The sequence below is a fragment of the Lutjanus erythropterus genome, chromosome 5 (genome assembly GCF_056507025.1).
Source record: "Lutjanus erythropterus isolate fLutEry1 chromosome 5, fLutEry1.hap2, whole genome shotgun sequence".
In the NCBI taxonomy this organism is placed as follows: domain Eukaryota; kingdom Metazoa; phylum Chordata; class Actinopteri; order Lutjaniformes; family Lutjanidae; genus Lutjanus; species Lutjanus erythropterus.
Window position 1 is genome coordinate 35,082,559 of NC_139321.1, and position 25,414 is coordinate 35,107,972.

At 38.9% G+C, this 25,414-nt stretch overlaps 1 protein-coding gene across 1 annotated transcript; it reads right to left on the minus strand.

Annotated features, from left to right (window-relative positions):
* Positions 1-8,836: 8,836 nt before the first annotated feature.
* gask1b (golgi associated kinase 1B) lies at positions 8,837-24,309 on the minus strand. Its single transcript, XM_084719728.1, has 4 exons — positions 23,315-24,309; positions 16,774-16,991; positions 13,272-13,498; positions 8,837-10,116 (listed from the first exon to the last, which is right to left on the minus strand). Exons 1-4 carry the CDS (start codon positions 24,201-24,203, stop codon positions 9,909-9,911), a joined length of 1,542 nt encoding a protein of 513 aa, XP_084575854.1. The 5' UTR covers positions 24,204-24,309; the 3' UTR covers positions 8,837-9,908.
* Positions 24,310-25,414: the final 1,105 nt, after the last annotated feature.

Genomic DNA, 25,414 nt, shown 5'->3' on the forward strand with positions numbered 1-25,414 from the left:
AAGTACAGAGCTAGAACCTCTACATCCTGCCTGCCTGCTATACAAACAGCTGAGCCACTTTTAGCATTCGATTTATCTAACTTCATAAGCTATATGATCTACAAATCTTATCGCCCACCCTGACTTTTAACATTTTGTTATGCATTACGTTTACTAGCAAGATCTTAGTCTGTTTTTCATTTTGTGTTATAGAGTTTGGGGAACCCTGAAACATTTTTCTTCAGTCTTGTGAGATTTGCGTATGTTGTTCCTTCATTGAAACGTCGCAGAAACGTAAAAATGATCCCTCTTGAGAGATCTTCCGTGGGTCTGGCGTTCCCTTCAAGACTCTCCCTCCTCTGCTTGTGTCACCTCCGTACATCTGTTGTCTCTTCTGCCTGCGTCGTCACATGCAGCTGTTATCTCACTGGCTGTGCTTTGAAAGGTCAGCGGCAAACGAGGTCAAAGTTCAAATAATTTCAGCAGATCCGAGTGGTGTGTCACACCGAGGGCAGCAGCGCTGTTTAGTCAGGCGCCGCTGCTCTCTCCATAGGAAAACAATGGGACAGCCAGCACAAAATGTATGTGGGGACCTTTAAGGTTCCTTGAAGAACCTTTTTCATGTAAAGTACCCTTTTTGGAAGAAAGAGCTCCTCAAGGATTACTGAAATTGTTGAAGAACTCTTTCATCAAGGGTTCTTTGTACCATTATATAAACGGGTCCTTGGTAGAATCCCCTGGGTATGTTCTCGATAAAACCATTGGAATTTGAAAGGGTTCTTACTAGAACCCCTGCAAAGGTTCTAGATGAAACCTTCAGAGTATAAAACTCCTGGATGTCTATATATAAAATATTCTGGAGAGGCTTGTGGAAGGAACCATTACAACGTAGAAGGGTTCTCTTTTAGAACCTCTCATAGGAGGTTCTGGGTGAAACTTTTCACAGATGGCTCTAGGTATAACCCTTAATGTTGGGTTCTAGATATGTTGGGTTGGATTCTAGATTCCACTTCTGCCCCAAGTGGAATCTATCTACAAGGTTCTACCAGGAACCGAAAAGGGTTCTCATAAGGGGACAAGCAGAAGGATCTTTGATGGTTCTAGTGAACACTTTTATTTTTAAGAGAGTACAGTTTGGACAATATGTGGAACAAGCAATCAACATGCCCCAAATCAGAAATATGCTTTTAAATGAATAAAATATCAAAAGAAATAAATGTTTAGTTTTTGTCTTCTCCTCATGTTGTATTAAAAGAACTAACAAAGGGAACTTTTAGAGAGGAAAGAGCAAAAAAATCTAAAAGGAGATGAGTTCCATTTCAACAGACAAGTGATGAAATATTCTAACACTCAAGGAATGAGAGGAAAGATCAGATATTTTCAGTCAGGACAGCTGAGCTAAATCCCCTCAGTCTTGTTCTTTTTCACAAAGAGGGGATGAGATTAAAGATCCAGGCAGCGTGCCAGGCCCGAAATGTTCCTACATGTAGCTAAAGTCATCAAAAAGACTATTATTCATCATGTGCCCTGCTTCCATAAACCTTCAAGCAAGGAATAATGTGGCCATTTAGTGAAACACGCAAGTTTTGACACGACTTCATGTGACACATGTTGACATTCTTTCTCCTCCAAAGTTCTTATCAGCATAAAGAACTTCCTTTCTAACAGCGAAAGAGGCAACGTGGCAGGATATTTTGTTGTGTCTGTGGGTTTTTGCGTTGAGGGAGACCAAAGAGAATCATTCTGGTGTTTTTTTCTCTTGTTATCCCCCCATATAATCCACCTCTGGAGTGCTCTGACAGTGACCACCCAGGTGCTGTGTTGATGAAACACTCCTGGAGACTCTTGGCAGTGAAAGGCAGTGCAGTGTCCCAGATGCTCTCCAGACTACACAGTCTAAGAATTATGAAGGACTTTTAAAAAAACAGCAATACCCATGACAGCTTCAAAGAAATATGAGAGCTGGCTAATCAGAGAAACAGAGCTGCAACAGATAAAAAGCTCCACTCCCCAAAATTAGTAATCCACTCTTTAATTCTTATGTTAATTTTAAAGGTTTTGGGATATTTGATATTTGTTTTCTTGCAGAGAGTCAGATGAGAAGATTGACTCTGACATCTGTCCTTTAAAGGACTGATGCGTAGGATTTAGTGTCATCCGACAGCTTGCAGCAGTCCCTAAATGTTTCACTCAGCAGGCACTGAGGACAATGTCCCAGGTTTCACTGTAAAAAAAAACATAGCCAATAACCAATCCAGAAGTCAAGAATGTGGGGGGGCTGTGTATGCACCTGCTGAGGTAAACGTCTTTGCTATTGGTCAAGGCTGTGACTCCGCCCCCTAAAAGTTCACCAAAGCTGAACTTGATGCAAGGACAGGATACAAAGTCACAGCCACTCCCCTTGATTAGAGTATGTATGACCGACCCCACAGCAGGGACTGTTGTGTCCAATAATGTGTACCCTTGAAAAAAAAAAGGCTAGTTAGCGGCCATTCTCACCACTAACTATTTTGCATTTAGAAATTCCCAAATGATCTGTAGGTGGCGAAATCTTAGATTATGTGGTTTCGTGACAGTGGCTTCCAGATGCAAACACCTCGCCTCACCCTCCTCTTCCAAGTGTGTAGGAGAACCATGAAAGTCATGTAAAATGTCATATTTAGAGCCAGTGTTCGGTTTGTCCATTCTGGGCTACTGTAGAAACATGTAGGTGCAACTTGGTGACCTGCACCTCTCATTCTAAGCTAACAAAATGATTCTTATTTCCTGGTGATGATACACCAGTGAAAATACACTTACAAATATTATATTCCATATCCACCATGGTCTGCTTATAAATCCCTGTAAATATTATATGCTAGACCTTTAACTTTTAAATGATATGTAGCATAGAATGTTTTAGAAAATTAATGAATTTCTTTTTTCTAAAGTATCTCAGCTGAAATAACACATTTTCATGATTTTAATCAACATCTGACCTTTAGTTAATAAATTAGACTCTAAGATTATCTGTGTAAAGAATCTGTTTGTTGCTTTCTTTCAAGTTTTGCATAAATGAGTTTTAAAAAGTGAAAAAAATAGTTATTCACATATATTTGGAACGCTGTAAACAAATCTAATCTTTGATTAAATAATGAGCTATTAAGATTTATAGACAAAACATCTTACTCTTCCATCCTCCCTGTGGTTCCACTACACTAGCAAAGTCCTACCAGCCATGAAAGTGAAGAAAAAGAGAAAAGTCTGAAGCATTTTGACCAGCGGCACCACAAAAATATGCATACACTCATAAATTAATCAATAATACAAAATTAAGAGTAAAATAAAGAGTAATAAATAATTCACACCTTTATATTATTGATCCTGTGTAGAGTAGGACAATATAACCTCCAGGATACAAACATTCAATATGTAATTATCAAAGTGGTGAAAATCTAATTCTTTATTTTGCAGCAGGAACATATAAAATCATACTTAAAAAACTAACAAAGTTGCCCAAAACTATAATAAACTTGAAAAATAACAACACTTGCCATTTTGAATTTTTGATGCAAATTTTGAGTATACTGATGAAAGCTGGGATGAAGTCACATTACACGAATACTTGACCCATCTTACATGCTGGACCTTTAAAACTGTGAGCTGTGGAGGTGCTGGTAGGGGGATATTATTTCCTTTGAACAAAAGGAAGCTAGCTGTTTCTCTCGTCTTATAATCTTTATGCTAAGCTCAGCTAACCAGCTGCTTTGTATTCAGTAGTCAGTGTACAGATACGAATGATATCAATCATCTCATCTAATGAAAAAGTCAGAAAGTGTATATCCCAAACTCCCTGGAAGCATCATGGACCAACTGGACAGTCTGTACTGAAATGTTCTAATATACGATAACAAAGCAGTTTGGCAAAGATGCTGAAAATGTGTGGAGTTCTTTGTGCAGTTACAAATGTATTACCTCGCAAAAAAAAGAAGAAAGAAGAAGAAAAAATCCATTGATTTAAAAATCTGCTCATTCAGTATATTCAGGTAGAGAGCATAGTTTTTGGTCACATGACGTTGCTGAACCTCGACCTGAGCAACTGAAGCAACCCCAGATCATAACACTGACCCCACAGGCTTGTACAGTAAACACTAGGTATGATTGGAGCATCACTTCATCTGCCTCTCTTCTCACCCTGATGCCCCCATCACTCTGGAACAGGGTAAATCTGGACTCATCAGACCACATGACCTTTTTCCATCACTGCAGAGTCCAAACTTTATGCTCCCTCGCAAACTGAAGCCTTTTCTTCCAATAAGCCTCACTGATAAGTGGTTGTCTCTCCACAGCTGTTTAGTCCCAATCCCATGAGTTCTCTTTATACTGTGTGTGTGAAAATGCTCTTACCTTCACTATTAAACATAGTCTTGAGTTGTACTGGTGATTTTTTATGATTTGATTTCACCAAACGTTGCAGTTATCTCTGACCGCTCAAGATTTTTTTCCTGCCACATTTCTTTCTTGAAGATGATGGTTCCCCACTCTCCTTCCAGGTTTTAATAATGCGTTGGACAGTTTTTAACTAATTTTAGTAGTTTCATCAGTCTCCTCAGTAGTTTTCTCTCCTTGATGCAGGCCAATGATTTGACCCTTCTGAAACAGAGTAACATCTTGTTAACATGGTTGTGTAAGAAATAAGAAGCTCCTCACTGCATCAGTTAGAGTTAAATTACTTGTTGCCAGCTGAAACATTAAATACTGCAGTAATCATCCAATTGAAGGCTCTTACTCATGTGCTTAGTTAAATCCAGGTGCTGACTGAGAGAAAACCAATTAAAAACATAAATGAATAAATGTCACAATAAATAAGTTGCTCTCACCAGCACAGTCAGAGTTCAATCAAGGTCAGTGGCAAACTCAGGAGAGCAGCGAATGGGAGAAGTGACATCATGGTAGAGCAGAGTGATTATCACCAGTGAGCTGAGGTTACGAGAATAAAGAGCTCCTCTGTTTGGATGCTGTTTGGAGTCAGACCAGGCAGCAACCAGCTGGGCACAGCTGAGATCAACCGTCCCAAATTATTCTCATCCACTGCCTCAGAGACAAAATCCTCTCCATTTCTAAAGTGAACTTGTGGGGTAAGAAGAAGAAGTGAAGGGCGAAGAAGAAAAGCAGACACGCTATGAGGCAAACCGAGCAACAGGTTCATTATCTGTGTAGACAAGAGTAAACACGCCATGCCTGTCGTATATAAAAAAAGAAACAATCAATGAAAGTTATTTTGTACTTTTCACCACCAAACCATTCCTGAAGCTAAACCTTGTAAAGTTTCCCGAAAGCTGATGCAAAAATAGTCGACTTTCCCAGCTTGACAAAAGCACAAACTTCCTCAGTGCTCAAGTCAAAACCAACTTAATGAAAAGTGGAAACTGAACCTCAGAGCACACTGCCTCTTTAATGTATTTCAAACTGAACAACTTGCCCGAGGAAATACAAATTGCAAACACTGCATTTTCCTTTAAGGCACTGAAGCTTTAAAGTGATGCATATATTAACCTTTCACTATAGATTTAACTGATTTTGTTGGTTGATGATTAAATACAATTTCTGTGTTTTGATAAATGGGCCTTAACCTATAAGAATGACTCAGCAGAATAAATCCATGTTAACAAAAGCAAACAAAGGTGTTATTTTATGTCACTGCACTTGTGCCTATTATATATATTCTATAGATCTATCTGTTTTATATCTATCAGTGACTTCAGTCAGTCCTGAAAGAGTGTGGCACAAACCCCGCCATCAAAAGGTGAATTTGCACAACTAAAACCAAAGTTATATAAGAAGATATTTACTGTGCTATATGTGGTACTATGCAGATTTTGCTACCTTTGTTTCCAGTATTGCTAAGCTAAGCTAGGCTTACCAAATGTTGGCTCCAGCTATATATTTACCATTTGAACATAAATGACATAAATCTTCTCCTGTAACTCTCTGCAACAAAGTGATTTTCTCAAAATGTTGAGCTAATCCTCTAAATGCTGCTTGGGATAATTCAGTATAATTGGCCCTTCCTAAGTCCCGCCCCTCTTCACTCTGCTCCCGTAACAGTTGAGCAAGCTTGATGTGAGGCGGAGCCGCTGTCAACTTTCTTCTCTTCCGTTTCCTGCCCTTCGATGTGCTATGTGCTAGGCTCATATATTCTGAAAAGAAAAACAAGTTTTAAAGATGATTTAAAGATGTCATGTCTTTTAACCATCATCAAAATTTGGTTAGTACAGAAAAAAGGAGGCAATTGACTGAGATTCAATCAAGGCTGTGCTTGTTCACAGTGACACAAATAAACAACACAAAACTGTGATTATTTCATTAGTAAAACTTTCAAATTTCAATCAAGCATGACATGATTTTGCAAATAACTTATTAAGCTTCTAAAAATAAATCCCACAGTGCAACAAAGATGCAATCAACATCAAGTGAGCATGACCGGGCGCTCTTTTTACTTAATAAAAAGAAGAAAAAGAACAAGATACCTGGGTACATCCAATATAGAGAAAGAGAGGACAGCTGCTTGGTTCAGGAGCTGCAAATGAAAAACAGCCACTTCAGGATGCGTGTCAGAACGGCACCAAACTTGGAGGAGCAGAGGGGTAATTTCAGAGAGCTGATTCATCCGGTATTATATGATTTGAAGAGTTCCACCTGTTTAACCTATTCATGAGTGGAAATGTTACACTTTTTGCCGTCTGCTTGTTTCAGTGTAAACCAGTCAAACCAGAGTCCCTGCTCAGACAAAAACCTAGTATAAAAATATTTCAATATATCGTAAAGCGCAGGTTACTTCAATGTATAATTTCACCACTTTCTCTCCAGACTTTACAGCACGTTTTCATTCAGTTGTTTACACACTACATCACATGAGACAAGATCACGAGTGCAGCTCTTGTTGCTCTGCCATCTTTTCAGTAGTTTTGACATCATGTCTGTTGCCTCTACCCAGCAAAGTGAATAAAAGATGTCATGGATTTTGATTTCTGGATTTCATGAGTGAGCGGAGAGGAATGAATACCTTCTCCTCAATGCCTGCAGTGCATTTTTCTGCTAATCTTAAATAACGCTGCACAGCACACTGTTGCTTACGTGAGTGTGTATGAGATGACTTAGTATCTGCTTGTAAAGGCTTGTTTGTCAGTTTGGAGTGCAGCATTTGACCTGCAGAACTTTACACACTGTTGTTGCAGTATTCTGATTTCACTCAGTGGGAGTGAATGTGGGGAAACTGTCAGGGAAGGTCAAGGCCCTAATGCTTGTGTGTGTGTGTGTGTGTGAGTGTTTTTACATATATTGTTGCATACATATATTGGTCAAAAGTCATCTTTTGTCTGTGTGTATGTTATTGTGTGAGTATATGTATACACGCACATGTGTAAAGAAAAGTAAGTTCCGCTGCAGAGCAGTCTGGGAACTAGAGGGGTCTTTCTAACACAAACACACAGAGGCATGGACCCCACTGACGCACTAATGCGGGTGCAGAGGGGTTAAAACAACAGCCGAGTGAATGCCCGGCACGGACACGAGAAAATAACCTACAAAGCCCCGTCGACTCCAACTCTCAGAGCCCCAAGCACACTGTTTACGACAGCATGAAGAGCAGACACCACGCTCGGGCTCAGATTTCAGAGCCACAGACTATTTCTGACCATGCTTTGACTGATGCTGTGTGGACATGAGAAAAAATGTCTTTGCTAATGCATTTTATAGATTTGATCTACTTTTAATAGTTATTTGATGGTGGTTTTGTCATTTAAGACAATATAAGTGACAATCTGAGTAAAGTGGCTCAAAATACAATTACAGGCCTGTTTGTGACTGACAAATGTTTTATAGTTATTGCTACTAAAAGGAGTTTTAATATTTTGTTGATGTTGAAGGCCCTTTGGACAAAAGCAGTAGTGTTTCCACAGTTATAACCACAAAATATAATGCCAAAAATAAAATTAAATAAATATAAATCTCCTCCTCCTTCTTTTTAACTGGCTAATGTATGACACACTGTAATTCTGTGTGGAAAAACATAAATACAGGCTTGTTTCTTCTGATTTCAAGCCAACCCACTGAGAGGCATTAAGAATAACTACATAGAAAAATCCACTCTTCTTGCAAACATCTGGTCAGCTTCTGCACAACCCCAATACCTATTATTCAAAGATTCAGAGAATCCAGAGAAATCTCTGCACGTAGGGAGCAAGGCCGAATACACGACCTGTGACCACTCAGACAGCACTGCATTGAACACCCACACAATTGTATAAAGGATACTACATGGGCTTGGAAACACTTTGTGACACAGTTTGACGCTGTTTCTACAAATGCAAGTTAAGACTCTATGATACAAAGTGAAAGCCGTCTACGAACATCATCCAGAAATTCTGCCGACTTCTCCGGGCCTCAGTTTATCTGAGATGGACTCGTGCAAATTGGAAATAAAAATACGACAACAGAGACCCCTGACTGTTGAGCTACTGAAGTCGTATATCAAGAATGGAAAAGAATTTCACTTTCAAAACTTCAACAATTAGTTTCTTCTGGTCCAAACACTTACTGAGTGTTGCAGGCATCAAATTTAAAATGTCTGTATATTTACAAAAAAACACTAAAGTTAATACTATCCCGTCTTTGTACTGTATTCAATTGAATGTAGGTAATTTTTTTGCAAATCAATGCAATCTGTTTGTTTTACACAACATCCCAACTTTTTTGGAATTGGGGTTGTAGGTCATACACAGCAGTGGCATCAGCATAAACTGAGACTGTATCATAACCAGTTAAAACTGCTTGTAGTAGCTTTAAGTAAAAATGAAAAGCTGAAAATCACCATTACTGACCCTTAAAATGATTTTATTGATCAAAGGTCAAATATTTGACAAACATATCTGTTCAACAATGTTCAACAATTAAAAAAGATAATACAAAAATAAATAAATACAGTGAAAATGGTCACAGCTAAAGCTGTTAATGTAGTTATATAAGAGTGCATATAAATGAGAATAGCACCATCTGATTCCCATCTGAAAGTTCTTCAGTTTATAATGTCAAATTGCTATGCCTAGTTCTGTCCAAACATGTTTCATTATGTACAATATTCATGAAAATAAGAAGAAAATATTTTTCTTTCAGTGTATGATAATATGTGATTCATGCCAATCAAGCCGAGAGCATCTGCGTGGTGGCTTGTTAGCTATGCTAAGACGCTTTATCAACATCTTAATTCCTGCCACTCAGTTGAGGAGCAGAGAAGAAAATAACATACCATTTAGTGCATTCCATTAACATGCAAATGGAACTTGCTGGAGGGCTGTAGGAGGAGCAAACGTTATAACCGCAGCGTATTGTGTACATAATGATGCCAGTGCAGTCGCCTCTGGGAAAGAAAGACATCGACTTAAGACATGAAAGAAGGAGATGAAAAATAGTATACATTAAGCGCATTTTAAATGTAAGAATTAGTTCAATTAAAGTCTCACTCAGTATATTATGCAAATGACATGTTTATGATTTCCTTTAATCTTAAATGACTTGCACAGCTTGTGCTATGGTGCTTTGCAAGGACAGAGACCAAGTCCTTCATTATGGTGTCATTTTTACAAACATGTAAAGAAAAAATATAAAATTACTCATTAATCTTGCTTCATTTTCCCAATATTTCCTTGTAAAATCCCACTGTCCTGAGGATTGGGGTCAGTTGTCAGAAATTACAGTACAACAATTTTAGACTTTATCTGATGTTTTTTATCCACACCTACTTTGAAAATAAACCTATTGTAGATAAAGCTCCAGTGTCTTTTAAAAGGACATTCTTAAAAGGACAAAGCGAAGTCAGATGCAGGAATCAATCCATTAATTTACTTTATCAGTGTCTCTTTGATTTGGCCGCTTGACTGGTGTGACTCTCATCACACGTTCATTGCGATGACTTTGATCCCGTGAGCGTTGATGTAGGTGAGGAGGACCTTGGAGCGCCTCTCAATGACATCGATCAGCTTGTCGATGCCCTGCCGGCCGCCCTGGCTCTCCCAGTATGTCTGGTCCAGGAACAGAGACTGGAGGAGCTTCTCCCTCAGCCGCCTGCTCTTCAGCACCGAAACCGCCTGCTCTGGAAGCCTGAAAGACAGAAAGGCACAAGCAAATTGAGTTTCGGTTTCAGGTTCATGTCTCAGAGGCAGAGCAGCTCGGCCGGGAGCAGAAATAATCCGATTGGTTCCTGCTGGGTGAAGCCATAATACCCTGTTTTTATAGTATACCAACAGAAAAATTTAAACTTGCCAAAAATAGAAAGAGTCGGAATCAAATTTGTCTTTGCTGCAACTTTATATCGGTTGTTTCTTTCTTTATCCATTGCAATATTAAGAAAGCAACTGCAACAGAGACAAAAGTGCAGAAAACAGTAATAACAGCTGTAACCAAATAACAACAAGGAAAACAAGGCAGTTGATTAGTTTGAAATAACTTTAAAATCTAAAACTAAATTTTACCCTTCTTGCCCTCATTGGTATGTGTGTAGGGGCACAGCTATGCAGCAACACACAAGAGTTGCGATGGCCTTCGAAGTTTGTGGAAGCAACAGTGGACTGTAAAATAAGTCACAACATTCATGCAATCTGAATAATGCATCACTTCCAAATATGTTCTGTACTTTTGCATGGATGTCTGTGCCAATAAACAGCCCTGATGTTTTTATTTAGCTGCCCTGTGCCCAATTTTGCAGTTTGCATCAAACTTGTGAGAGATGGGAGAAAGCAAACATAGTGTGGTGAGGTGCTTTTCACCGTCAGATAAAAATGCCACAAGAAGCAAAGCAGCAACTTTTTGAAACTTTAAAAACAACACACCATAAAAGTTTTATGACGGCTGAAAAAAAAACAAGAAGATACTTATTTTGTTATTATTTTATTATAGTATTCCTGTAAAATAGACCACTCTCAGTGATCAGTATTAATATTGGTTTAGTATGGTATTATGTTGAATTTTGGTATCACCCATCCCTAAGTAAAATCTGTTTTTTCAATTTGAGAATACAGATGTACCTCATATAACTAGGTTGCTTAGCACTAAACTGTTCACAGGAAAACTATTTTAATAGAAAACCTGGCCTATGTTTCAATGTCAGTTAGATGAACTGCAGTTGCTCTGGAGCTGCGCCTGCAGGTGCTGCTTTTAGAATGCTCATAAAAGTCATAATCATGAAGTGGTGATAAAATTAAGACAATTACTTTTCTGTATTTTATACTATATGTTGACCACAGCTAGCCATTAGCTCCCTTGACATCAGAAACGACAGTGGCTCTCTCCTTCCTGGCACCTGAAATTACTTTACCAGTCGCATTTGGCACTGGTTGCCTCTGTGGACGCTTGTAGTCAAAACTTCAGCTTGAGAGACATGAATGTTTTTTAATTATAGCTCTAGCACAAGCACAGACTGAAAGCTAGAAACCTTTCTGATATTTAAACAGTTTACAAGTGGGTCAAAGCTCCAGTCTGTGTCATGTGTGGGAGCAGGATACAGCAGTTGGACTTGGAGTTAATTTTTATTATTATTAGCGTAAGAGTGGAGGGGATCATGCGATCACTTGTGCTGGTGGGTTTGTGCGAGCGACCAACAGACCTAAAACTTGTCTGTAGCTAATCTCAAATACTACTGGACCGATCAGCCTCATTTTGAATTTTTGAAAATGTCATTTTTATGGCTCCATGCCGTCAATAGCCATTGCTACAGACATTATGCTTTCAGGTCATCCCTTTCTCATTCCCACTGAACTCAAGGATGAACTGATTTAATTCAGGCGTTCATGTCCGTGCCGTTTTTGTGAGGGCGAGATCTCAGGAAGGCTTAGAGGGAGTTTATTTAAACTTGGTACAACTGTCCACTTGAACTCATTGAACACATTTTTGCCCATAACTCAAGAATTCATATGCTAATTCTGAGCAAATTACACAGAAATATCTTCACTGCTACATCATACAGTTCATGCTGTGTTTCTCACTGGACATCATTCACTAAAATCATACATGTACTGTATATTGATAACTTGACCCATAATGGACAAAAAATACACTTGTCACATTGACAGCTGACTCTTCTTAACCTGCAGCTAAGGGCCACAAGTGGTAAACACCAGATTCAGTCTGCAATCTTGTTTCAGCTGGGAACAACAGAATGTTAAATGTTGTTGGAACGCTGTTGGTTGTATCTGGCAGTCATGGTGGCATTGCAATCAGTGCCTCACCATCTGCTGCCTGGAGGGGATGAAGTATGAATGTGGGTGAGTATCACCTCACACGTGTTGAACAAGAACAAGATAAACAAAACTAAAGCTGCTATTTGCTGCTTGATTCTGCTGCTTCAGATATTCTTTTGTTCCTCGCCTCACTGACTTTTGATTGGATTTTAGGACTGCCTGCAGAGGCGTTCTTCTTCAGAGAAATGCTTGTATAAGTAAGAGGACAAACCAGAAGAGAGAAAGGCAGCACATGAGTTGTGGTTATTTAATGCATTCAGGTTTTGGAGCAGCTTACACAATAAACTGCAATACCATATGTTTTACATGTCATTTTAGAATCTAAGGAATTTATTTTGCTTTGATAAAAGTCAAAGAAACCTGAAAGACATTCAACATACGATTAAAGAAAGATCAGGTATTAATGAAGTTGGCCTTGCACCTTAAGGTCAGATGACAACAGCTTTATCAAGATTTATTTTGCCTTTATGTCTGACTTGAATTCCAGAATGGCAGCCACAGTTTTGATGAGAATCACAAGAATTCATGTGTGGGGAGGAGATACCGGCGTCCTTGCCAAACCACAGTTTCTGTTCTGCCTCCCCAGTGGTGTGACTCACTGATTTATTGATCAAAAGATAGATGAAATGAAAGAAATGTCTCTGCTGTGTGGTTTGGAATTACAGATCCACACGGATCAGATGGGGATAAACAGAAAGAACATGTGTTCCTGCCCCCAAGATACATATCCAAAACACACATTTACTTTGTTTATCAGATCTAAATATTTACTTTTTCGACATTTAAACTATGGTTTTATGAGATCAAAACAGAATTTGAAAGTTTAGAGTTGACCTTTTTGTTTGTGATAACTGTTTCCTGTTTATACTCCTTAAATTCAGAATTTGACAACTTGGGAATGGCAACAGACTGATCTTACCTAAAAAAACAAAAACAAAAAGAAAAACACGATTGTATAATTGCATTATACACACACAAATACATCCATGTGACATTGACAGTGTTGTGATCTAAACTTACTCTTTGATTCCTTCCAGGAGCCTGAAGTCCAGGTTGTCCTCATTGCGGTCGAAGAAGCCCTTGTTGTTGGTGAAGACCAGGTGTCTGGGGTCATGACCCCTGTAGACGATGTTTGTCAGTTTTATGCGGTTCTGGTCTCGGCATTCGGCGTGATGGCCGAGTTCCACGCACGCATCCTCCCACCTCGGCCTGAATCCGCAGCAGCTCTGATCCAGACGGCTGTGAATCTGAAAAGAGAACGCTCATATTTCTTCAGAGAATACTTGAAGTCGATGTATTGAGGACATAATCAGAGCTTATCTCAAAACAGACCGTGCCGAAAACAGCGACAGAAGTGATGTTGTACCGCGTCGCACCACCAAACTTTCATAATGCACAAGTGTAGAATAAGTTTGGGTTTTGTAAGAAAAATGAGAAACACTGCTGCAAATCGTCATGTCACTGTGAGAGCAGGTAACACTTCACTGTTCCTCCACACTAATCAAAACCACAGCACTCTTCATATAAAACAGAGCAGCACATCATCTTACTGCAAAAATACTCATATTTTAAACAGTTTTAAAGTTTGTTCACAGTTTCTCATTTAGGCTACAGTATCTCATTTACACATGACACTCACAATAAGATGTTAACACCACTGTAATGTCTCCTTCTCTTTGTCTCTACTGTTGCTATATTAAGTAAAACTATCAAGATGTGTTTTTGCAACTAATAGTACTTTACAAATGTAGCATTAGTTGAATCAAAATGTAAAGATTCACACATTGCATTGATATGAATTGCATCGTATCGTATCGTATCGTATCGTATCGTATCGTGACAGAGCTGAGTCGTGTTGAACCAAATCATTGCCATTTAAATTCTTTTTTTTTTTTTTTAAAGATAGATCGTGTTGTTGAACATCGAGAAATGTATCGAATCGGTCTAAGTCAGTGAGATACACACCCCTAGTATTTATGGATATATGGTATTTATTCTTTTTTTTTTTAAGTGTCTGATAACCCTGGCAAGTGCTGTAGTTTTTCTTACCCTGAACAAGCTTGTTTCACAACACTGACTTGCTCCCTTTTATATTATCTCAAATGCTGTAATAATTTTGTTACCAGATAAAATATTGAAATTGTTTGGCAAAGAAAAAAAACAAACCCTTTCCAGCAGGTTTGTTTTTGTAGTGTCTCTTTGGCAAGAGTACTACTTGTTTATTTGCTTAGATATCGACATCAATTACCAGACTGCTTTGACTACACAGGGGACTTTTTAAGCTCCTGCTTCCTCCACAAGGATGGGCAATAATCCCATCTTTTGCTTCAACGCATCCTTCATTCTCTGTATATTGAAGCGTTTTATTGGAGCTATCATAGACTAAATAAAACCTATGTCACTGAGAGGTTTCAGATGGCATTTTTACAGTAGGTGTCAGGAGTAGGTGCCACTTTCAGAAACTTGGGGTTTAGGGCAACTTGGGTCGATGAGTATCCATCATGGCATGAGGTGTGATGAGCTGAAATACCTCCAGGATTCCTGTCAATCCAACCAACAAAACTCTAAACATAACCTTGTGTAAACCCTAAAAACTACACAACAGGAAACAAGAACTTGCCAAAACCCTGCCACACCCAACGTCCAGTGTAATTTGATTCTTTGGGCTGTGGGCTCAGCTAATGACAATACACTTTAAAAAGCTACTCACATTGGGCCTCATGCAAGAACCGCTAGTACGAACAGATTTGTTCTTAAGTGGTACGTACAAGTGATTTAAAAGAACTTGTGACATTCACCAATTTTCTCGAATTTTCCTTCAGATACAAACGCAATGTCCGAGTGGTCCAGACCTCTCGTAGAGTCATGTGAAGTCAGTCAGCTTCCATTTAACCCCCTCCTCTCGCTGCAGTTATCGATCACCCCTTACTGTGGCTGTGGCAAGTGATTTTTTTTTCTCTGAAGTCATTTTCATATTGAGACATTTCTTCCTTATTTCAGTGACAGTTCGACCCTCAGGTAACACAGCATTAACAGCACTCGCTTTTCCCGTTTCTCTGCCTTAACGGGGCTCGTAATTCCTCTGCTGACACTGTTAAAAAGACAGATTTTCCTTAATAGATCTCTGAAAGCAGGACGTCAAGCTCTGAAAGTTCTTCTTTTTTCTCTTTGATGCCATTTTCATGAATGAACACTTCCTGCCATATGAAGCAGGAAGCACAGCCTTATATGGTATTATTGGGGCATTAGTTATGCTAATTTACAAGTCTCATGCACATGCAGTCAAATATGCATGTATTTATTCACATTAGTCACATTCGCTGACCTCCTTCCTGATTCTCTGACGTGTATGATGTATCCTGTGTATTCCCAGAAGTTATAGCAAGCAGCAGCTTGTAGGAAACATTCCATTTCCATTTCCACAACTCTACAAAATACAACCTCGATTCCAAAAAAGGCAGAACGTTGTATAAAACATATATAAAAACAGACTACGATGATATGCGAATCCTTGTCAACCTATATTCAGTTGAATACAGAACATTTTACTGCAGGTCCATGCAGGAGTTATTGAGCTTCTCATAAATTAAGAACTTTCAGGAAGTGGAGGATTTTATTCATTTAAACACGGGGAAATATTTTCTACATAATGGAGAAAAAGTAATGTAGAAAAATGCCTCATTTATGGAAATCTTGTAAGAGAACTAGGGAAAAACTGTTGGGTAATCTTTTTAAGAGAGGGATGCTGGATGCTGAAGTTTTATCACTCACTTCAATTCAATCAGAGTGTCTCTGGAGTAATCACAGTGGCTATTACAGGCACCGCAGGAGTTCAGTGTGGCTGTTGTCTCTTGGGCAGCAAAATAAAAGTAGGTATTCTTTCTTGCACTACTCAAGAAAGTATACATAAAGTCGTGATTTGTCTGTTATTAGTATACAACAAAGCTTTGACAAAATGGCTTATATGCCCTGTGGACTCTGAATGGCATAATGTGGATTTTTCATGACTTATTTGTCTGTAAGGAGCCTGAAATAAAGAACTAACAAAAGATGAATAACCAATACTGTGACACTATGACCTCAGTGGCTGATTTAGTTCTTCGAAAGGTATCCAAACTATTTTTAAGTATTTTCTAATCCTTCATTCTACTACGATTGTCTCTTTTGATCAAGGAAAGAATCAAAAAATTCTCAGGAGATGTGTCCTCAATGCCAAAATCTGATCAGAGATCCAAACTTTCCACAAAGGAAACACAGATGTCTATTTATCCAAGGAACAATACCTCAAAGAATATTTAAGCTATTTTTCTTGCAATAACAGCTGCTCGAACAAATTGCTGATGTCTGACATGAAAAAGGATGTTTGCAAAAGTCATCTGAAAAGCATTTCTGGAATTCAGTAAAGCCCGAGGCAGCTGTAACTGCACAAAAGCAAACATATTTTTTCACATTCAGAGGAATCTGGAATTTATCAAATATGTCACTATCACAACAAGTTTTCTTTTTTGCACATTTTTATTACCTGTAGCAAGAAGTCAAACAGGGCTAGTTTACTCCACTCATAGTGATGGATTGTGGAGCAGCCGGAGTCAGCCTTCGGGCTGGTGTTCTTATGCCAACACCTCTGTTTCAGGGAGCTCTGATACTCCTCCCATGTTAACCCCACGGTGGACCAGCCTGCAGCAAGGTCTTCTGGGTAGAGAGACGCATCCCATGACACCACTGGGCAGGGCTGGCCATCTAAAAGAAAGGGGGATAAAAAAATTATATGGTCAGGTTTCAGCAACTGTTGAGTCTCAGTGAATTTTTTTGGTTTACCTATTTTTAACCATCAAAAGCTCACTGAGCAATGCAGATACTTCACAAATGGTGCTCTCACTAGTATTTATTCAATCCTCGAGTGACTTAGCAGACCAAGACAGGAGAGAAAGAGGCCAGAAATTGCACACCAGTTAATTGACACCAAATGTTGCTGCAACATTTTCTCTGGCAGATGGTGGAGTAAAGAGAACAAGTAAAGAGGATTGACCTTTCCTAAGTCCCACCCCTTTTTGCTCTGTGCTCCAACAGTAATTGCAGCTTGGTAACCAAGGGTTATCAGTTAACTTTTTTTCCTTTCCTGTTTCCTGTAGTAATCTACGATGTGCTGTGTCTATTTTGAAACCAAAAATAAATTTTGAAGATGGTTCAAAGATGTTGCTGGGGGGATGTGTAAAAGCGAAATATAATCACACCCCACAATTATTAACAAATATTAATAATTGGGGAAGCAACTGGTTAAAAAAGGATCCAAGCTGAATTTTAGTGATATAAAGGTCAGCATGATCGCATCAGCAACCTCGTGTTTGTTTATTTCCTCCATAGAAATCATAATCAATAACTTTATTTCGCTCTATATTTCTGCCCTGGTCATCCACACCCATCCTGCAGTGGCTCTGTGCCCTCCCAGTGTTACAGGGCCGGGTGTGGTCCCTAATGAACAGATTATGCTAAAACACAAATGTAAAAAGTTGAAAACAGTCTTAAATGAATATAGCGTGCCATGACTTTTCAGCAACAGTTTGCTCTCAGAGTCAGAACAGCATCAATGATATGTCATTAAATCTGCAGCTTCTGAAAAGTGCCCAGTAGAGCACAGTGTCTGAAAACACTAGGCTGCTGCAGTATAACCATACAGACATCTACACACATCTGACTGGTCTGTTATAACTTCATATTCTAGACTTTATTATGACGGAGATGTTCTGTTACCAGGGTTCATCTGTTTTCCAACTTTCTTTTCATCCTTGAAACACAATGCTGTGCAAACACTGTTGTATAACATGAAACAAAAAATGTAATCATATACATTATTATTATTACTAAAATAGCGTTGGTCCAATGTGATCATCACCAAATAAATTTCTTTATTTTTTATCTCTATTATTATCAGAACTACCTATTAGAATGCGACACTCTGGATATTCTGAACCATCCAGTTATTTTCACACATGAACTGTGACTGTCACAGCTGCTTCAGAGCTATGAGACCAGTGATCTATATTCACCATTCACCCAGCCCTTTTGCACGTTGCACCGCTGCACATTCATGAACTAAAATAGAAAATACACATGGTGATGCACAGTACATGCTCTCTGAACGTACACTCCAAAATAGGGTCGGGCTAATAAAAGATTATCAATCACTGATAGCTGACAGTCAATGACCACTGAGCTCTCTGTCATCGTAACATCATTATTTAAAAGCCTTCTGTGTTTGAGATGGAGTCGTTGGCAAAGTTGTGGGAAAGAAAATACAAAGTTGTTGCTGCTGGTCATTGCACTTGCATTGCATCTCTATGTTCCTTTATTATTTCCTTATTAAACCTGCCTATTTAGGGGAACAGAAGCTGCTTGGTTACAGTGGTGGCATTTGTATTTTTTTTTTCTATGGGCCATTTTGAGTGTGTTTCTGTAAATCATACTGTTGTTATTGGGACTATTGTTTTCTAACAATACATTTAACAATAATATTTGCTCTATTGTTTTCTGTAACTAAGTTAAGAACACGTGGTGCAGAGAAAGAAGCCCTTTTACGGCCGGCAGGTGGATGTTTGTCAGATGCTCGCCCAGCAGGGACGTGAGTTGATCTGGTGATGGGAGTCAGAGTTTTCTCGGCTGAGTGAGACCGCTGGAGGCAGCTGTCAGAGTGACAGTGGGACGCTGCGGTGAGCCGGTGAGAGCTTTTGTGCTATAGGACAGCCATCAACCACCCCCACAAAAGAACAACAATGTCATCATCCATCAGCTGTGTTTCTTTTCAGCATACACAAGCGTGGCACATAATATATCTACATAAGTAAACCAAGCAGAAAGGGGCAGAACTTTGGGACTTTCACAACCCAATACCAAATTAACTGGACTAATAAGCCATTTGTTGTTTTCAGTACATGAATAAATACTTTAGAATATAACATACTCTAATATTTCATTTTACACAGCATTTATTTCAGTGTTTAATGAATGTTCTAACAGATCAGACTATTATAAAAATGGGGTTGAAAAATGATCTGAGGTAAGGTGGAAAAAACAAAGAATTGTTTTGTTGCTTTTCTTTTTTCCTCAGATGTACGTGACAGATAAAATAATGATGTCGTGGGCAAAAAAGAAAGGTAGACAAGGGCTCACTGTCGCCTGCTGTGTATCTGCACCTTAACTGCTAGTTACATCAACTGAAATAGATCTTTACAGTGTGTACTGACATTTTCTCAAGGTCTTGACAAAGACGAAGTTTGATTATACCTTAAAATGTCTTTTGTGTGACTCAAAGTACATGTTATTACACTATTTTAGGGCATTTAAGACACAACACAGCTTCTGTACTTTAATCTTGTCACTGACATTTGAAAATGAAAGGTCCTGTCCCCCCGCTTACACTGAAAAGGTCAGGTCTTTTCAATGAGGATTCAGTCTTATCTCTCTTTTGACTACGTCTTATTTCAGAAATATTTTACCATGGGAATATGTGATTGTTTTTTGCAACTCGCAACAAAAAAATTGTCCTCACTATGACAACAGTCCAGGTAGAGAGCAGGTAGGTTCAGTGTGTCGCTCAGACACATGGTTGTTCATCATCATCTCTCCAATCAGACCTCAGCTCCAGAGAATTGGATTTAATGAATTTAACTTGTCCATAGCTTTATAGTGACTCGGTTATTAACACATCACAGATCAGTCTGTAGGTTACAGATATTTACTATGATTCATTCACTGCACAGGGGAACTTGCAGTACTATATTGTTATGGCTTTACCTACAAAATCACACAAATCTGTGACAAAGCTGCATAGATCCACTTAATCAAGGTGATATTATTCATGTTTTCAATCTATTGTATGTCTCCACTGAACTGATTACAGTCAGAGATGGGCAGAATTTCAATTAAATGTATTTAAAATATCTTATTTATTACTTTGGGGTATTTTATATTTTGTATTTGTATTTATATTTTGCTGATGTTACTTGTAACAAAATGCTGTAAGAGCTTGTATTTGTGTATTTGATTATTGAATATGTCATTTTTTTCTCACATAAGGCACATTTTTATCCCTAGGTTCAAAGTTCAGAGAGAAAACTGTACAACAATTTGCTTTACAGTCTTTAGCTAAATGTAAGTGAATCATGTGACCTGTTCTGTCTGATCCAGCAAAGTGTTTATTGTGAACGTATATCATTTGTATACCGAATGCGTATGTGACAGAAGTCGCATCATCTTAAAAACGGTCACATTTTGGTTAGGTTTAGGCCCCAAAACTACTTAGTTAAGTTTAGGTTAAAATTGGGTTAAAATAATTGTGTCCCGTTTTGTGAGTGATGTCATGAATCTCAGTCTCCTGGGTGGGAGCCCCTACAAGGTTATCCCTCTTTCCTTTCCTTTCCTTTCCTTTCCTTTCCTTTCCTTTCCTTTCCTTTCCTTTCCTTTCCTTTCCTTTCCATAGTGCGACCAAGGGTGCACACTTGGTAGTTCTGCTTCCATTTAGGCATATATTTACACAGTCATTGTCTCAGCATGTGGAAGTGAGTTGTATATTCATTCTGCTGTCTCCCACTGCCTGAGTTTCGTTGCCAAAACAGGGGCATAACCTTTTGCTCTGTTAAATATTGTCCTCGCACGTTTTCATGCTCATGTGACCTGCATAATTTCATTTCCTGTTAACTTTTGTTGCAAATAACTTCTGTTGGCTAAAGGGGAACATTTGTGAAAATACAGATCATTTTTGCTTTATATGTATTTGAAGTTTAAGAAGCTGTTAACGGTATATCTGGTAAGAAAATGCGCAGATTGTGTTTTTTTTATGTGAATACTAAGCCTAGTGGGAGGGGCACCTGGTTTAAAGGGGGCTGCTTTGGCCCTGGATGAGTCAGTCTTGTCTTGGTTACAGAGACAGTAACATCTACTCGACTTCCAGACTGTGTGCTGGACTCTCTTTTCACCTTTGTTGTTGAATTATATAACTGTTTATTGTGACATTTTGAAATCTTGTAAACAAGATATTTTTTTCGCCTGTTTTTCCATCCTTTTTTTTGCAAATATCACTGTTTGCACCTTAGGAGGCTGGCATAATAAATCACACCGTCATAATATTTTTCCAACTATGCCTGTGTTTTTCCAGTTTTGAGGAGTTTGAAATAGAACCCTGTGACAGACCGTCTCGCTCTTGATCCTATCATAATCACTATGGCCGCTAGAGGTCAGCACCTAATAATAAATGTAAATAATCTGCTTGCACAGATGATGTTTTTCTGGTGTTGATGCACTCAGACCACCCAGCATGCACCTCTGAATTCACAGCCTCCCACCTGATATCTTGATTGGCCATGTGAAATCTATGATTTTGTTTTCAATCTAGGAGGGTTCAGTTCAGACCCATATAGAGGCTGCCTAAAATCTGATAATATCATTTGATTAGAATGCATTTTTGTATAAAAAAAAAATACTTGTATTTTAATTAAATACATTTTCCATACCAGCATTCTGTATTTCATTTTAAATACATTTGATGAGTAGTTTGGAAGAAGATAATTTTTGATGTATTTGTGCTGTGATGGTGATGATGCAATTTCTATTCTGAATGCAAAGAGAGCTCTGATGATGAATGATGATGATTATGAAGCAATCAAGTTAGAAAATGGAATTTTTATTCCTCAGACAAATATTCACATCTCCAAACTGCTCCCTCTGTCTCTCATGCCTTAATGCTCACTGATACTCATCATCATCATCATCATCATCACTGTGATCAGTACATGTATGAATGAACTTGAAAGCACTTCATTTTATCCAGATTCATTCATTCATTCATTTTCTGTAACCACTTATTCGGGAAGGGTGGCGGGGGGCTGGAGCCTATCCCAGCTGACATTGGGTGAGAGGCGGGGTTCACCCTGGACAAGTCGCCAGTTCATCGCAGGGCTTGGCTAAATATTAATATTTTTAAATAATATTACTTTTACCAGGACACTCCATATTAATGATATTTCTGTAAATATGCCAGACTTAGACTTAAAACGTTTCATTTGGCACATCAAATTAACTTATCAGAACACCTGATTGATACACTAAGAGTTTGACAACATTGTTTCCATGACATTTTCAGCATTAACACTTTACAATAAGGCTATGTTCACACTTAAAGCCTTAGGGCTCGATTTAGCAGAGATTTAGATTTAGATTTTGCTCGCATCAGATATTTTCTGTTTGGCTGTTCACATGTGGTCAACATTAGATTCCAGTGTGAACTTATCACAGTTCTGAAATGACCTGCATGTACAAAAGAAAGACGTCAAATGCAGCATACTGTCATAGTAAAGTAAACATGGAGGACAGTGTTTAGTTTTTTATAATAATAATAATATATTTATAAGTTTATGTGCAGTGGAAGCCAGTGCATTAGTGAACAGGTGATAATGAGGATGAGGGAAAGAGAGACAAATTTTTAAACTTTGGCTTCTTGTGGAGCAATGTCTGCTACTTCTGTACAGAGGTGTGTGTGTGGATGCAGAGTTGGAGCCAGGAGTGGTGGGATTGTGACATCAACAGCCTCACAGAAACAGATTTCGTTCAAAAGTTCAGGATGTCAAATGGCTGCTTGTAACGACATATGTCAGTGCTTCTCTACGAGAGTCTTGTGACAAGACACAAGTGAGCAAAAAGTCAGATCTGTCTGGTTTAGGACCACATATGAAATTTGCTCAAATCAGGATTGAAAAGATCAGTTTCTGCGTGCTTTGTGCTGTCATGATACAATCAGATCAGTCACAAACAACATCAGAGTTGGGCCGCTTTCGCCTGCAGTGTAAACACAGCCTTGGGCTCCCTTTACTGGTTATATATTGGTGAGATTAATGAGATCCTCCCAAACAATGAGCCCACATTGATGTATGAAAATGTATGTGTTAATTTACTTCTAATCCATTAATGATCTCTAATTAATAACCTAATTATAAAGATTTTTTAAATGATTCGTAAGCCTTGTCTGGTTGTAAAGTGGTGCCATTTATTTGTCACCGTGTCTGTTGACGTACCGTGTAAAAAGCTGAACTTTCTGCTCACAGCTGGTAATGTCCTGTTGAGCCCCAGCACCCTGTCCAGATGAAAAGCGAAGACCTCGGTGGTGTCCACGGGGCTGCTGATTACTCCGCACTGCCCTCCACATACGTTCCTCAGTTTTGTGTGTTTTTGGTTGGTCAATGAACCGCTTGTGTCGCCCTCAAATATCAGGAGTGATGGAGAATCTCCATGAGAAACTTCTTTGATGCGCAAAACTTTGGCATCTGCGAGAAAGCGCATGGCCTTGACGTCCTGTGGGCTCAACCATGGCGGTGCCCTCTGGCTGTAAATTCGGATAGAACTAATGTGAGAGTCTGTTTGTGCACCTACATTAGATTTATGGATTATATCCAAAGATTTATAATCAACATCCCTGGTTCCTCTCCAGGAAGTCCTGCGTGTTAGGTTGCGCTTGATTTGGCCCGTGTCTTGCTCCAAAGTTCCAAGTTTGTTGTGCGTAAAAGCCGAATTGTCCGACTTAGTCCTTCTCACTTTCCTCCTGAGTTTCGGTCTGATTGTACCTCGAATATTAGCTGGTTTCAGCCGCTTAGACTTTAGTGTTATGTACACCACGTTGGAGCGTGTCGGGGCAACAAAGCTCGCACCGGTCTGTAAATCCGCAGAATCTGGCAGCGCATCACCAATATCCAAATTATACAATCCACGGGTGTGTCTGTACTTGTCCTTGTCTGTCCTTCTGCCCCGCTCCTGCTGCGAGTGTCCAACTTGTGTAACCACAAAAAACAAATAGACAACACATACGCTCGCAATTATCAGACTCCTTTTTGAAAGAGGGAACCTCCGAAAGATACTGGTCACTTTTAAAAAAGGGAAGCACAGCCAGTGAGAGCGAGACTTCCCCATTAGAACTTATGGTATTATCATGGTTCAGTGTCCCTTTTTTTGCGCCAAACTCAAACCAGGAGGAGCCCTCAACTTCCGAAAATCATTTTGGGAGAAGGGAGGATTTGTGGTCACGGAGATAACTGCGTACAGAGGGGATGGACGGGCTGGGAAACCACCCTCCAACCCAACATGAGACGACTTGATCTTTCACAGGGTTTTTTGGGTGTGTTTTCTTTCTCCTATCAGATATACAGTAGCTACAGTCCTGGTAGAATACATAATAGGCACTGATGACACTTAATAGATGTAATCCAGCTCACTTCCTTCATCAGCCTGCTTGTTCTGCCTGGATTCATTCACTGAACGCTCCTCGAGAAAGTATTGAACTTCAGTTTGCAAACTTTAGGCAATGAAATGCTCAACAATGAACCCAAGTTATTAAAAGTGGCATATAAAGTTGTCTTAATATTTTTGGATAGTCTCTTATACAAATGTTTCAGCTCAGTATAAGTCTCACTGAACAGAAATATCAGCAATTTGTGCCAAGAATTATGGTTTGACGCAGATTCATCTCAGTGAGGACATCTTGAACGTGGGGGATCATATTCATTAGAATTAAACACAGAGGGTTAGAGGTGAAGGTGAAGAGTTTAAATCCAAGCGCTATCCATTATACATCCACGCGTTTTAGGCGACATCTGCTGGTCCATTTCCTTAATTTTTAATTATCTGTGTGCAGGCTATCCCGTCAGTGTACAATAAGAAACGTGGAGTTGGACACGGTTAACATCAGGAAACAAATATCTCCTCCTGTCGTGGAGAAATGTAGGCTGGGCGCTGCAGCTCATACACAGGATTTCCCGTATCTCAGTGAAAAGAGGTTTAAATATAGAACTATTGTGTTGTGGCTGATGAAGACTGATGACCAGATAAGTGCTGCTGTCCTCCTCAGAATACCAGGCGAGCGAGCAGAACATGTTCCACCAGATCAAGGCAAACATATGCATATGTATATTAAAGAGTCCTGCACTTTGTTCTAATTGTAATTTGAAGATAATTAATGTGAAATCCTTAATAAAAACTATACTTAGAACACTGAAAAATTGAATTTTTGCATGTCCACACTATATTTCACCATAAAAACATATAGAATCCAACAGAAATCCTTCTATTATTCCATATTACTCCAAAAATGACATAAGAACATAGTTCAAAATATAAACAAAATA